At 48.4% G+C, this 15,827-nt stretch overlaps 1 protein-coding gene across 2 annotated transcripts; it reads left to right on the forward strand.

Moving 5' to 3' along the window:
• Positions 1-672: 672 nt before the first annotated feature.
• CLN3 (CLN3 lysosomal/endosomal transmembrane protein, battenin) lies at positions 673-12,533 on the forward strand. 2 transcript variants are annotated; one of them, XM_024744183.1, is made up of 16 exons: positions 673-1,423; positions 1,602-1,718; positions 1,840-1,918; positions 4,320-4,416; positions 5,536-5,607; positions 6,021-6,100; positions 6,238-6,323; positions 6,973-7,045; positions 7,131-7,274; positions 8,099-8,211; positions 9,023-9,069; positions 9,151-9,219; positions 9,314-9,369; positions 9,508-9,601; positions 11,905-12,045; positions 12,152-12,533. In XM_024744183.1, exons 2-16 carry the CDS (start codon positions 1,679-1,681, stop codon positions 12,269-12,271), a joined length of 1,311 nt encoding a protein of 436 aa, XP_024599951.1. In that variant the 5' UTR covers positions 673-1,423; positions 1,602-1,678; the 3' UTR covers positions 12,272-12,533. The 2 variants fall into 2 exon arrangements, with proteins under 2 accessions (XP_024599951.1, XP_024599952.1); XM_024744184.1 differs by having other exon boundaries at positions 673-1,396.
• Positions 12,534-15,827: the final 3,294 nt, after the last annotated feature.

Consider the following 15,827-nt stretch of genomic DNA (forward strand, 5'->3'; position numbering starts at 1 on the left):
CACCTGTAGTCATTCTTGCGAAACGAAACTTGGCTAAACTTTGTGCTGTGGTTATTCACATCTACCTCCCAGCCTCCTTTGCGTTCCTTGAAGGTGGAGGCCACGTATGACACGTTGCTGAATTTCTAGAGCCCTGCATGGGTAGTAGGATCCCATTTTTCATTGGTTGAGTGATCTGGGAAGCAGACCAAAGGGGGTACATTTCAAACAGCAGTCTGAGGGCCTGGTGGTAAGAAAGAGCTGGGAGAGGTGGGCACTGACTGTTGGAAGCACAAGAGAGATTACCAGGGGAAAGACGTGATGAAGAAAATTCAGGATGTTGCTTTACCACCTAGAGGAAGGTAAGAGAATAATCGCTCCTTATCTGGGACTTTGTGAAGTGACCTTAATCGACACCTTTTCCTTGGGTCCCCTCCCTGAGCCTCACTTTCCAAATTTCCAATTAGAGGAACTAGATGAGATCACAGAATCTGAATCTTGGGCCTTAGAATCATCTGGTCTAAGCACCCTTAATGCAGGCAGGAATCCTGCAGCAGCCAGCACCCCTGCCTCTGGTGCGCTATTTCTTTTTTTGTTTGTTTGTTTTTTGCGTTACGCAGGCCTCTCACTGCTACGGCCTCTCCCGTTGCGGAGCACAGGCTCCGGACGCGCAGGCCCAGCGGCCATGGCCCACGGTCCCAGCCGCTCCGCGGCACGTGGGATCTTCCCGGACCGGGGCACGAACCCGCGTCCCCTGCATCGGCAGGCGGACTCCCAACCACTGCGCCACCAGGGAAGCCCTGGTGCTCTATTTCTTATTGCCGAGTCTCTAAGGTCACCTTTAGGTCTAACGTTGTATGTTCATCAGTAAATTTCCTTTTTTGTTTTCTCATCTGTAAAACCAGGGTTGAACTACTACTTTGGTTCTAAGATAATTTGAGAAAAGGGCTCTGTTAACCACCTTGGATACTGCCAACAGACAATTCATGAAATCTTTTTAGGTGGGTGTTATCTTTATGTGCAGTTTCTAAAGCAATCTAAAGGCAACAGATAGAAATAAGAATGACCTGAAGCTGGCTGCCTTTGTTGTCAGCCAGAAACAGTACCGGCTAGGCAGGTGGCCATATTTATTTCTGGCAGTTGTAGAGGAGCTGAAGCCATTCGCAGCCATGATTAGTGCTGGTACGGTAGATCACGGCCTTGGGCGTCCCCAACTAATGTCATGGTTCTTCTTGCTGCTCTTACCCATCCCAGTTTTAAACCGTTGGTTCCAGGGTTCTTCCAGCCTCTCTCAGTCCCCCGCCCCGAAGCTGGGTAGGTCTAAAGAGAAGATCGAGAAAGGACCCGGAAGTGGTGAGGACCTTCAAGCACGTGATGAGGGACCGACAGGTGCTGTCACGTGATCCGTCATTCCTGGGTGCGGAATGTTTAGGTGCTCTTAAAGGTACAGGCTGCAGGGCCCCCTGCTTTAGAGGGGGCGGGGGCAGAGTCCGACGGGTGGGGCGTACGAGGGCGCAAGATGGAGCCTGGGGTTAGGGCCGTGGCTCGTAGAGGCGCCAGTGCAGCGGAGAAGCCGGAGCTGGGACCGGCAATGGGGCGTTGATCCCTCTCACCTGTCGTAGACCCTCATCCGCCTCATCGGAGCCAACTCTGAACTCTCGCTGACTTTGGACCCCTCGGGGGACCTGAACTTGATGCCATGGGAGGCTGTGCGGGGCGGCGCCTTTCGGATTCGGAGGGTGAGTATTCCTGCCCACCCTCACGGGATTGACTTCCTCGGTCCCGGGAGAACGCCCGTTGGCCCATCGTGCACCTGAGAGTGGGGTGGGGGGTCAGGCCCTCTTCTTTTCCCCCTTCCAGGAGAGGAGGCCAATCCGGCACTTAGGCCCCCGCCGCAGGACCGTCAGGGGACCCATTGGAAGAACGCGGTGGGCTTCTGGTGAGTGGCCTGAAGAAATCAAAGTAGGGTGGGAAGAGGGAAGCAACAAGCGGGGTGAGAAAAGAGAGTTGAGCTTCCAAAAAGGAGCTGAATCCACAAAATATTTACTGAACCGCTTGGTTTGCCCTGAGGCCGTGTTTAAATTTCCCAAATTTCGCTCATTCCCTTATCACCTTCACCTTTGGGCCAGCTTCTCATATGACCTGCAGGGATATTTTCTTCATGTTTTTACTCCAACCAACTCAGCCTTTATTTTATTTTTTCATGAAAATAATATCTATTCAAATTCAGAATTCGTGTCTCTGAAATTTTCTGTGTGACCGTTTCTGAGAAGAATATCAGTAACAAATCATTTAATTTCTAGACAAATCTCAATGTCATCGGTTATCTTCTTGATTTTAGTTTCTCTGAAATTTCGTTTCCTCAGCTGTAAAACGGGATAATAGCAGGCGCCTTGCCATGTTGTGAGGATTTTATTTTATTTTATTAATTTTTATTGGAGTATGGTTGCTTTACTATGTGGTGTTAGCCTCCACTGCACAACAAAGTGAATCAGACGTACAGGTACAGATATCCCCTCCCTTTCGGACTTCCCTCCCATTTAGGTTACCACAGTGCATTAGGTAGAGTTCCCTGTGGTATACAGTATGTTCCCATCTGTTGTCTATTTATACATAGTATCAGTAATGTATATGTGTCAATCCCAGTCTCCCAGTTCCTGCCTCCCCACCCCTTTCCCCCTTGGTATCCATACATCTGTTCTCTATGTCTATGTCTCCATTTCTGCTTTGCAGATAAGATCACCTATACCATTTTTCTAGATCCCATATACATGCGTTATTATATGATACTTGCTTTTCTCTTTCTGACTTAACTTCACTCTGTATGACACTTTCTAGGTCTATCCACATCTCTACAGATGACCCAATTTTGTTCCTTTTTATGGCTGAGTAATATTCCATTGTAATTATATACCACATTTTCTTTATCCATTCCTCCATTGATGGACATTTAGGTAGCTTCCATGTCCTGGCTATTGTAAATAGTGCTGCTATGAACATTGGGGTGCATGTGTTTTTTTGAATTATGGTCTTTTCTGGGTATATGCCCAGTAGAGGGATTGTTGGGTCATATGGTAGTTCCATTTTTAGTTTTTTAAGGAACCTCCATACTGTTTTACATAGTGGCTGTATCAGTTTACACTCCCGCCAACAGGGTATGAGGGTTCCCTTTACTCCACACCCTCTCCAGCATTTACTGTTTGTAGATTTTTTGATGATGGCCATTCTGACCGGTGTGAGGTTATACCTCACTGTAATTTTGATTTGCATTTCTCTAATAATTAGTGATGTTGAGCATCGTTTCATGTGTTTGTTGGCAGTCTGTATGTCTTCTTTGGAGAAATGTCTATTTAGGTCTTCTGCCCATTTTTTGACTGGGTTGTTTGTTTTTTTGTTGTTGAGCTGTATGAGCTGCTTGTATATTTTGGAGATCCAACTCAGCCTTTAAATTTGTAAATACATGTACTTTTTAAAAGAAAACTGTAAATCACTACTCTGGACGGAAAGCCAGTATTTTCCTAATGCACATTTAAATAAATGGATCACTTACCTTTTAAAAGTCATCCATCTACCTCCTAAAATAATTCGAATACTGAGCTTTGGGAAATACTTCTAGCACTAACCTAAACATCAAGGACTTGGGTAACAGATTGGGTTGGAAGTGAGGCTCTCTCTCTGAGCCTCAGTTTCTCAGCAGTAAAATGGGAAGAGCAGCAGTACCACTTCAGAGCCTTGTGAAAAGGACACATGATATCCTGGGGCTGGGTCCTGTTCCCTTCCCATCACTGATGGCAGCTCTGGGAGATGAGAATAAGTGAACCAGATCCTTCATAGATCATGTAGGGTATTATCTTGTTTTGATCTCTAGAGCACTCTGTGAGATAGTCAGGAGAGAAGTTTGAATCCTCATTGTACACATGAGTAGACTGAGGCCACTCAAGTAGGAAGTGGCAGACTTGGGACCTGAGCATAGTCCTTTGGATTTCAAGCCCCCAGTATCTTTCTACCACACCACAGTCAGTGGATGAGAAATGCCCTGGGAACTGAATCATGGTGGGAGCTTGGAGGAGAGAGTCATCAAGGATAACTTCCTTCTCTTCCTGGGAGAGGTCTCAGAGATTAGATATGAACCTAAGTTTGTTGTCCCAAAGCCTGTATTTCTAACCTTCTCACTAAATGGGGATGGGGTCTGGCGATAGAGAAAAAAGAAGGCACAAGAAAGGGGGAGGTTTGGTGCTAGGACTGTGGATAGATTGTATATAATTGTATGTCTATTCTTCTATGTCAATTATATCTCAATAAAACTGGGGGGTGGGGGCGATCTGTCCTGCTCACTCCAGGCTCCTGGGCCTCTGCAACAACTTCTCTTACGTGGTGATGCTCAGCGCTGCCCACGACATCCTCAGTCACCAGAGAGCACCTGGGAACCAGAGTCATGTAAGTGACCCTCTCTACCACCACCACCATGTTTAGTCCTTATGGGAAGATGAGGGACTCACCCTTGGGCAGAAACCCGCTTGAAAAATTCATGGAATGAGGTGGCTAAGGGGTGGGGCAAGATGGCTAAAGTTCCCAGACCTGAGAACAGGAAGGGTCTTTAAGAATCAATTTGTTCTTGTAAAGCAATTGCAAACTCAAACGTTGGCCAGGTGGGACTATAGTCTAAGGCATGGTTTTTTGTTTTTTTTTAAAATTAATTAATTAATTAATTTATTTATTTATGGCTGCGTTGGGTCCTCGTTGCTGTGCACGGGCTTCTCATTGCAGCGGCCTCTGTTGTTGCGGAGCACAGGCTCTAGGTGCGCGGGCTTCAGCAGCTGTGGCTTGAAGGCTCCAGGGCACAGACTCAGTAGTTGTGGCGCACGGGCTCAGCTGCTCCGCGGCATGTGGGATCCTCCCGGACCAGGGCTCGCACCCATGTCCCCTGCACTGGCAGGCGGACTCTTAACCACTGCGCCACCAGGGAAGCCCTAAGGCATGGTTTTTTAACTCCAGCACTGTTGGTGTTTTGGGCTGGATAATTCTTTGTTGTGTGACTTTCCTGTGCATTGTAGGATGTTTAGCAGCATCTCTGGCCTCTGCCCACTGGATGACAATAGCATATCCCTCACCCTCCAGTTGTGACAACCAAGAATGTCTCCAGACATTGTCAAATGTTCCCTGAAGGGTATAATCATCTCTGGTTGAGAACCTCTTGTCTATGATGAGCTGGAGGATGCAGGCCCAAGGGGAACAGCTACCACCTTGCAGGTCCAGCAGGGAATTTGGTCCAAGAATAGATTTTTCTGGAAACCCAAATTTTTTAAATGAAAGTTCCCGAGTGTGTTACCCAAATAAAGTCACTTACAAGGCCATCTTTGGCGTGTCGACCATTAGTTTGAGACTTCTATGGAAACCTCGCCTTCCCCCTTGTGCACATAGAGGAACTGAGGTCTTAAGAAGCCAGTGCTGACCCAAGGCCATCCTTCAAGTTAGAGCAGAGCTGGGAATGGAGCCTGGCCCTGTTTGTCTGCCCTCCTGCCTCCCTGGGTGAAAGACTTTCTTGTCTCCCATCAGGTGGACCCAGACCCAACACCCACCTCCCATAATAGCTCATCTCGATTTGACTGCAATTCTGTCTCCACAGCTGTGAGTACCCATCTGGTCCTCCCTTTACCCTTACTCTGGGTCTTATAGACCCCACCCACACCCCCTCAGCACCCAGCTGGTACTATCATGACTCCACTAATTAAGACTGCCATTTACTGAGCCCTTTCTGTGTGCAGCATATATTAGCTTATTGAATCCATACAACAGTACTGTGAGTTAGGCTATGTAATCATCCCCGTTTTCCGAATAAGGAGACTGAAGCTCAGAGAATGTGAATACCTTGACCCACAGCTAAGGAGAGGCAGACCTGGGACTGGAACTCAGATCTGTGTGACTTCAGAGCCTGTGTTTGTAGCAGGTCTAATGGGCTGGTTTCTATCTTTCCTTGGCCACTTGGTTGGGAGGGTTGTCCCTGGGAAAGTCTGGGGTCTCACTCTGTTCTCCTGTCCCAGGCGGTGCTCCTGGCAGACATCCTTCCCACCCTCGTCATCAAATTGCTGGCTCCTCTTGGCCTTCATCTGCTGCCCTACAGGTCTGGGTGGAGGTGGCGGGAGGAGAGGCAGGTGGGATCTGAGAGTGGGGAGGCTGGGAGGGCAGAGGAGGTGGCGGGAGGGCTGGGGAGCTGAGAATGGCAGCTGACCATCCCCACCGGCCCATATCTCCCTTCAGCCCCCGGGTGCTCACCAGTGGGGTTTGTGCTGCTGGAAGCTTCATCCTGGTTGCCTTTTCTCATTCGGTGGGAATCAGCCTGTGTGGTGAGTGTGAGGTTTTGTGTGTGGTGAGTGTGAGGTTTTGTGTCAGGTGGGCGGTTCAAAGGAACTACAACAGAGCATTGGTGGGGGTAATCTCCTCAGCTTCCCAGAGGAGAGGGATTATTTTTGTAACCCCCGAGAAGCATGCTAAGACTGTCACAATAGGGGACGGGAGATGAGGTCGATTTGGAGAGGTAGGCGGTGGGGAAGATGGGAAGAAATGGACAGATTAGATGGAGATCGAGATGAGCAGTCACCAAGCATCTGTGATGGAGGTGGAGGAGGCATCAAGGATGAGTTCTTGGGAATTCCCCGGCGGTCCAGTGGTTAGGACTCGCTGCTTTCACTGCCGTGGCCTGGGGTCAACCTCTGGTTGAGGAACTAAGATCCCGCAAGCCTTGCAGTGCGGCCAAAAAAAAGAATGAATTCTTACTCCTGATTTGATAATTGGGTGGATGGAGGTACCATTCCCTATGAGAGGACATGCAGAGGAAGGGGTTGGTTCTACTTCAGATCTGGAGCCCAGCCTATCCAAGGGATCTGTTTTTAGCCCCTCTGCGCAGATGCAGAGGAGGCTGTGGCCACACCCCTTAGGGAATTGAGGCTATTGGGGAAAGGCTAGGTAGGTATGGCCATGCTTGTCCTTCTCCAGGTGTGGTCTTGGCTAGCATCTCTTCAGGTCTGGGGGAGGTCACCTTCCTCTCACTCACCGCCTTCTACCCCAGGTAAGCAGGCAGAGCAGGGAGTGAGGGGAGGGGTTCCCACTGCTGGCTTTGGTCCTTCTTAGTGCTACTGTGTTCTCCTTCTCAGGGCTGTGATCTCCTGGTGGTCCTCAGGTACTGGCGGAGCAGGGCTGCTGGGGGCACTGTCCTACCTGGGCCTCACCCAGGCTGGCCTCTCTCCCCAGCACACCCTGCTGTCCATGCTGGGTATACCCGCACTGCTGCTGGCCAGGTAAGCGGCCTGGGCTGGGAGGAAGAGGGATTCGAGGAGAGAGAACTTGATCACCATCCCAATCTTCAGATCCCTACAGCCATGTGGGGGGATGTGGGTTCTGGACTCCAATAGGCCCGAGTCTGAGTTCTGGGCTGCCACTTGTTAACTGTGTTGTATGGGACGAGTTACTTTACGTCTCTGACCCTCAGTTTTCCCATATTTCAAATGATGGTGGCTTTCCTTGCTTCCCCGTGCGGTGACATGCGTGAAGCATTCATTACAGTGTGGTTCCCATAATGAGGGGGCAAGGATAGACTCCGTTCATTTTGTGTGTATTTTCATGTGAATTAGGAAAAGTTTCAATTGGTCGACCAAACCTGTGATTTCACAGATTATCGCTTAGGATAAGGCCGTGTAGAAAAAGTGAATCAATTGAAAGGGAAATATTAAATAAAAAATATTATACACAGAGGGAATGTGGATATGGCAAATGTCACGAAGGCAAAACATAAGTGACCAAACTTTGGAAACTTCTGGCCTAGCACAAAATGAACACGTGATAAATGGTAGCTAGAGCGATTATTAGAAAAACAACAACAAGAAAACAGGGCTGACACGCTTGGCGTGAGCCAGGAATCAAAACGAGGGCCCACGGATTAGAAACAACAAGGAGATACATTTCAGTTCCAGAGAAAGAAGCATTTTTGCGCAGTTGGAGTTCTCTGGCCAAGGATGGAGGGCCTTGGCGGAGAGGAGGAATGAGGGGGGCTGCCCTGGGAAGAAGTGGCCTTTCCAGCCTGACAGAGGCTCTTCAATCTTCTTTTCATTCTTCCCACTTCCAGCTATTTCTTGTTGCTCACGTCTCCTGGGCCCCAGGACCCTGGAGGGGAAGGGGAGGCAGACACGGCAGCCCGGCAACCCCTGATAAACAGCGAGGCCCCAGAGTGGAAGCCAGGTAGGAGACACAGTGACCGTCAGAGCAGTCACTTTCTCTGAGTTTCAGCCTTTTCCTCTCTACTGTGGGCAGTCAAAAGAGGGAGTGGATAGGCATGCTGGTTATGGTGAGAGCCGATCACATTCATCTACTCAGGAAATACTCACTGAGTACTGACTATGTGTTGTACCATTCATAAACAAATAACAGAATCGGAAGCACGTTGTTTTCACATGTTGATAAGTACTAGAAGAACATAACAGAGGGATGTGCTTAGAAATGACAGATGGGGGGGACTTCCCTGGTGGTCCAGTGGTTAGGACTCTGCGCTTCCACTGCAGGGGGCACGGGTTTGATCCCTGGTTGGGGAACTAAGATCCCACATGCCGTGCAGTGCGGCCAAAAAAAAAGCAAGAAATGACAGATGGGGGGAGGAAAGGGGTTCTATTTATGAATGACAAGGAGTCAGCCCTGTGCACATCCAGGTGAACAGGTTTCAGGTAGAGGGAACAGCAAGTGCTAAGGCCCTGTGGTGGGAATGAGCTTGGGTGTTCAAAACCAGAAAGAACGGCCCACTGTGGCTGGGTAGGGGTGTACCGCCATCAGGCTGTACAAGAACCATGAAGAAGTCTCATCTAGTTACTTTTTTTTTTAACCATGGTAAAGTATCCATACCATGAAGTTTACCAATTTAACCATTTTTAATTGTACAGTCCAGTGGCGTATGTGCATTGACACTCGTGTGTTGGCTGGCTGATTCTTGCACACCAGCACCCCTTTTCTGAGTCAGTGTGCCGACCTCACCTGCCCTTCTCTCCCTGCCCCCCTGCAGGCTCCAGCTCACACCTGTCCCTTCAGGAAAGGTGGACCGTGTTTAAGGTACGGACGGTGGCTCTGGCATGTCCCCTGCGGCCAGTGTTCATCTCCCAGCCTCCCGCTTATGTCTCCTGACCCTTCCAGGGCCTGCTGTGCTACATCGTCCCCTTGGTGCTGGTTTACTTTGCTGAGTATTTCATCAACCAGGGACTTGTGAGTGAGGGCTGCCGGGAGGGGTGTGGAAATAGTGATGAGGGTGGGGACCCACACATCCCCGTCCATCTCCCCCGTCTGGTCCTTGCTGCAGTTTGAACTCCTCTTCTTCCGGAACACGTTCCTGAGTCACGCTCAGCAATACCGCTGGTGAGAAGACTGAGGGTGGGTGGCAGCACGGCAGTGGGCTGGGGGGCGGGCCTTTGATGGTAAGGACTGGGGTTGGGAGGGGCTGCCCTGCCGAGTAGGCACCAGAGGGGCTTCCTCTTACTCCCTGCCCCCTTGAAGGTACCAGATGCTGTACCAGGCCGGCGTCTTTGCCTCCCGCTCTTCTCTCCGCTGCTGTCACATCCGCCACACGTGGGCCCTGGCCTTGCTACAGGTACTGAGCCCCTGGCCCTCACTCTCCACCTGCCTTGGCTCCCAGCTTCCCTAGGCCCCGATGCTTCCCTCCCTCAGCAGGGGTTATTGATTGCATACCGTCATGTTCTAAGCACGGGGAACAGAAGCCAGCAGGGATCTGTGTAAAATGAGTGGCCTCAGGAGCCAGGCAAACCTGGATGCAGATCCCAGCCTCTGTACTCAGTAGCTGTGTGATTTAGGGCAGGTCCCGGAACTCATCTGAGCCTCAGTTTCCTCATGTATAAATCAGGCATGGTTGTAAGAAATAGAAATGTGAAGAATGAAAGAACAGGAATCTGTATTGTGTCTTAATCAGCTAGAAGCACTTATTTAATGATTATTTGCCCAAGCCTCATGCAGAGAGGCAGGCTTTTAAATAATGTTTCCAACGATAAGAAAACGTTCAGTTCTTTTATTCTGGATGGTTAATTACAATAGAATCAGTGACATTGGAGCCAACAGGTTACTTATCTCAAGGCTGGTGAGCAAATTCATGGCGAAGGTCATGTAAGTGATTAAGCTTTAAATGAATGAAAATACCTACAACAGTCTAACAAAAGGAGTTTTACTTAACCAGCATTCATGTTTCATTGTCACATGTCTACGGCCACTGAAGGTAACTATTAAAAAAACTTCAACTCTTTTTTTTTGGAAAGAGAACATGATTTTAAACATTCACGTCTTCTTACTTGTTTCTAAATGTCAGAGTTCTCGGTGGTCAGACTTGAAAACACTTTAAAACAAGGCATTGGCAACCTCCAAATTATTCTTGGTGACTCTAATATCCCTCTGGGCCATAATCTTGGGACCAGACGGGCATATAAAAAATTGCCTTTAAAATAAATCTTCAACTCTTACAGGAAAGTTCTTTGCCCTTTTTAATAATTCAATTCTGTGATAACAATATAGAGAATTAGGGTAGATGACACTTTAATGTTATGTCAACAGCAGGCAGATATCCTCTAACTTTCTTCCTTATTTGCCTGAGCAGGACTGCCACCCCAGGGCTTTGTACCCGCCAAGTCCCAGATTGTATCAACAATTCTTTTTTTTTTTTGACCGCACCATATGGCATTTGGGTTCTTAGTCCCCCGACCAGGGATCGAACCCATGCCCCCTGCAGTGGAAGCACGAGTCTTAACCACTAGACCGCCAGGGAAGTCCCTGTATCAACAATTCTTAACTCAGGGTTCTACATTAGATGCCACTGAAATGTGTAGCTTATGATTTTAGCTATAATTTTAACCAAGGTTGCTTCATAGAATTAGCAGCTTATAATCATTTAATTCCATTACAGAAAGTGTCTGGCCTAATGCTCCAGATGAAAGCATCTGCAGTGTTTCTAGGGTCATATTAGTATTACCAGAGTGTGTTCTTTTAAATGCAGATCTCTGAGCCCACCTCACTCTTCCTGAATTAGAACCTCTGAGGGCAAGGCCTGTGTAGGTAACAAGATCCACAAGTGATCTGTGTGTACATTAAGCATGTGAACCACTGGGGTGGCCTACACACTGGGGAGGCAACCCTGTGCACTGAGGACTGGGACAGTGGGATCCCCTGAAGGACTGGGGCACAGAGAAAGGGACCTACACCCTTGGGTGGGGTCAGCGAGCCTTCTTAGAAGGCGTGGGAACATCTAAGCCACGGTTTCTCAACCTTGGTGTTATTGCATTTCGGGCTGGATCCTTCTTTGTTGTGAAGCTGTCCTGTGAGCTGTAGGATGTTGAGCAGCATCCCTGGCCTCTGCCCACTGCATGCCTGTAACACCCTCCCTTCCCAGTTGTAACAACCAGGAACATCTCCAGATGTTGCCAAATGTCCCCTAGGCAGCAAAGTCACGCCTAGTTGAGAACCTCTGGTCTCACCATAGCCTCAGTTTGATAAAATAGAGGGGAACCTCTCCATTCAGGAAGACTCTGGGAGGAGGAATGAGATCATAGGAGTGAGAGTGACCCTGATCCAAGCTGAGCTGTGAACGGTGGTGACTAGGGGAGCCCAAGTGGGGGAAGGTGGGATAGCATCACAGACGGTAGGAGTGACACGGGCAAAGGGAGAAGGGGAGGAGACCCCCAAGGTCTAGGATGCTGGGATGCGGTAGGGAGAAGGCCTACCCCAGATCCCAAGATCTGGTAGGCCAGCTGGGTGTTGGGATTTGATCCAGGCCTGTCAGCCCTCACCCTCATCAGCATCTCTCAGAACCGGGGCCCGCTGGACGGGATGGCACCTCCCTTCCTGCCCACCTCTGGTCCCAGGCTCAGCCCTCCTCTCCACCTGCACCCACAGTGCCTCAACCTGGCCTTCCTGCTGGTGGACGTGTGGCTGAGCTTCCTGCCGAGCATCTACCTCGTCTTCCTGATCATTCTGTATGAGGGATTTCTGGGGGGCGCGGCCTATGTGAACACCTTTCACAACATTGCCCTGGAGGTCAGCACCAGTCGGTCGAGGGCCGTGGGTGGGTGGCCTCTCTGGGAAAGTGCCAGGCAGAGGTAGCTAGGCCTGAAGCCTCACCCCTGCTCCCCGCCCTCCCCAGACCAGCAGTGAGCACCGGGAGTTTGCCATGGCAACCACCTGTATCTCGGACACCTTGGGGATCTCGCTGTCAGGGCTTCTGGCCCTGCCTCTGCACGACTTCCTCTGCCAGCTCTCCTGACACTCTGACTCCTTGGAACATAGGACACAGTGACCTGGGCCCACACTGACAGGTGGGCAAGTCGGACCGACCCCAGGCCCACGGCCCAGAGCCCACCCGTGAGCTCTGCCCCCAGCCATCCCTACACGGCTGGGATGTAGAAAAGTGCTGAGGTCCTGTTCCCCTTTGATGGAGGGGCAGCGGTTTTCTTCCACTCCCAAGCTGCTTTCGGGGAATTTCTTTGCATTATGCCTTCAGAATAAATGCCTATTTTATCAATTGACTCTTGTGCCATTTTTCTCTCTGAAAAAACATTTTCTTCTATTATAAAAGCAGGAAGTTCACTTTGGAATATATACAGGAGCGTGTAAAGAAAGTCTTTCAGCAAATTGTCTAGTCTTTGAGGCTTTGCTTATTTGTTAATTCCTTTATTCACACCTGGGTTCTACAATGAATGTTTAGTTCAACTTTTTTTTTTTTTTTTTTTACCAACCACTGCGCCACCAGGGAAGCCCAGTTCAACTTATTTTTGTGATGCATTTCAAAGTAGGAGGTTGACTGCAATACACCTCCCTCTAAATGCTTCAGCATGCACATTTTTACCTAGAATCCAGTCTATTTTACAAGTCCCTTTTTTTAAAAATTTATTTTTGGCTGCGTTGGGTCTTCATTGCTGCACGCGCAGGCTTTCTCTAATTGTGGCGAGCGGGGGCTACTCTTCGTTGTGGTGCGAGGGCTTCTCATTGTGGCTTCTCTTGTTGCGGAGCATGGGCTGTAGGCGCTCGGGCTTCAGTAGTTGCAGCACACGGGCTCAGCAGTAGTTGCGGCTCGTGGGCTCTAGGGCGCGCGGGCTTCAGTAGTTGTGACGCACAGGCTTAGCTGCTCCATGGCATGTGGGAAGTCCCAACGGTACCTTAAAAAAGGACTTGTAGGGGGACTTCCCTGGTGGCACAGTGGTTAAGAATCCACCTGCCAATGCAGGGGACACGGGTTCGAGCCCTGATCCAGAAAGATCCCACGTGCCGCAGAGCAACTACACCCGTGCGCCACAACTACTGAGCCTGCGCTCTAGTGCCCGTGAGCCACAACTACTGAGCCCACATGCCACAACTACTGAAGCCCATGCGCCTAGAGCCTGTGCTCTGCAACAAGAGAAGCCACCGCAATGAGAAGCCCATGCACTGCAGCAAAGAGTAGCCCTTGCTCTCCACAACTAGAGAAAGCCCACATGCAGCAACGAAGACCCAACACAGCCAAAAATAAATTAATTAATTAATTTAAAAAATAAGGTACTATTTATATACAGTAAAATATACAAATCGTTATATATTTTTAAAGTAACTGAGGTTGGCTTGGCAGTATTTCCCATACCTCACTGTTAACCGTCTCTACCATATTTGCAGTATCTGTGCATAACAGAACATTTATTAAGATTTTTTGGGGATTCCCTTGGCGGTCCAGTGGTTAGGACGCTGTGCTTCCATGGCAGAGGGCACGGGTTCCGTCGGGGAATTAAGATCCCATGTGGTGCAGCTAAAAAAAAAATTTTTTTTTCATTAAAGGGAATTTCCTGGTGGTCCAGTGGTTAGGACTTAGCACTCTCACTGCTGAGGGCCTGGGTTTAATCCCTGGTCAGGGAACTAAGTTCCCACAAGCCTCACAGCATGGCCAAATAAATACTTTTCATTAAAGCAACTAATTTTTAATAAAATTCACTCATTTTAAAGGGAAACGATGTTACTATTGAAATCATGAGTTTGGAATGCTAGTTATATATATTTTTTCTATGACACATTAAAATAAATACATAGGACTTCCCTGATACATACATAGGACTTCCCTGGTGGTCCAGTGGTTAACACTCTGAGCTCCCAACGCAGGGGGTCCGGGCTAGATCCCTGATCAGGCAACTAGATCCTGCGGGCCACAACTAAGACCTGGCGCAGCCAAATAAATATTTTTTAAAAATACTTAGCTGTTGGAGTGTAAAACGAACATTCAGGTACTACCACCTGAGGCCACCTCATCTCTACCAGTAATGCTTGTGGCCCACACTCAGGGGAAGTGCCGACACAGTGCTTGATAGCATGGGCTTTGGCAGTGGAGAAACCTGGTTTTGGGGTCCCAACTCTGCTATTCAGTAGCTCTATGATCTTAGGCAAGTCTCTCCATCTCTCTGCACCTTAATTTCTTGACGTGTCAAATGGGAATAATAATAGTATCAACACAGCATAAGGTGGTTGTGGAAATTACATGAGCTCCTGGGAAACCATAGCACTCAGTATATGTTAGCTTAGATCATGCTATGGTTTGAATCCTGCCTTTACATTTTACATTGCCTTATGCCAGTGGTTCTCAAACTTTAGTGTGCACCAGAGGGCTTGTTAAAGCACAGATTGCTGGGACTTCCCTGGTGGTGCAGTGGTTGAGAATCCGCCTGTCAATGCAGGGGACACGGGTTCGATCCCTGGTCCAGGAAGATCCCACATGCTGCGGAGCAACTAAACCCATGCGCCACAACTGCTGAGGCTGCACGCCACAAATACTGAGCCCGCGCACCTAGAGCCCGTGCTCTGCAAGAAGAGAAGCAACCGCAATGAGAAGGCCGTGCACCCCAATGAAGAGTAGCCCCTACTCACTGCAACTAGAGAAAGCCCACGCGCAGCAATGAAGACCCAGTGCAGCCAAAAATAAACTAATAAAATAAATAAATAAAAAAGTACAGATTGCTGGGTTCATATCCAAAATATATAAAGAAATCATACAATCCAATTGCAAAAAAAGGAAATAATCCAATTTAAAAATGGGCAAAGGAACTGCATAGATGTTTCTCCAAAGAAATACGAAAGGCCAACAGGCCAACAGGTACTTGAAAAGATGCTCAACAGCACTAGTCATGGGAGTTCCTTGGTGGCCTAGTGGTTAGGATTCGGAGCTTTCACTGCCATGCCTGGGTTCAATCCCTGGTCGGGGAACTGATATCCCGCAAGCTGAGTGGCACGGCCAACTAGTCATTAGGGAAATGCAAATCAAAACCACAATGAGATGTCATCTCACACCTCTTAGATTAGCCATCATCAAAAAGACCAGAGGTAACAAATGCTGGCATGGTTGTATAGAAAAGGGAACACTTGGGCACTGTTGGTGGGATTGTAAATTTGCACAGCCACTATGGAAAACAGTATAGAAGATCCTCAAAAAATTAAAAGAACTACCATATGATGCAGACATTCCACTTCTGCGAATATATCCAAAGGAAACAAAAACACTAATTTGAAAAGATATCTGCACCCCTACGTACATAGCGGCATTATTTACAATAGCCAAGACATGGAAACAACCTAAGTGTCCGTTGATGGATGAATGATGAAGAAGTTGTGGAATATATATATATATATATATATACACACACAATGGAATATTATTCAGCCGTTAAAAATGAGGAAATTCTACCATTTGCAACTACATGGATGAAGCTTAAAGGCATTATAGTAAGTGAAATAAGTCAGATAGATAAGGACAAATACTGTATGATTTCACTTACATGTGGAATAAAAAAAGAAAAAAACTTTTTTTT

The sequence above is a fragment of the Neophocaena asiaeorientalis genome, unplaced genomic scaffold (genome assembly GCF_003031525.2).
Source record: "Neophocaena asiaeorientalis asiaeorientalis breed wild unplaced genomic scaffold, Neophocaena_asiaeorientalis_V1.1 scaffold91, whole genome shotgun sequence".
NCBI lineage: Eukaryota > Metazoa > Chordata > Mammalia > Artiodactyla > Phocoenidae > Neophocaena > Neophocaena asiaeorientalis.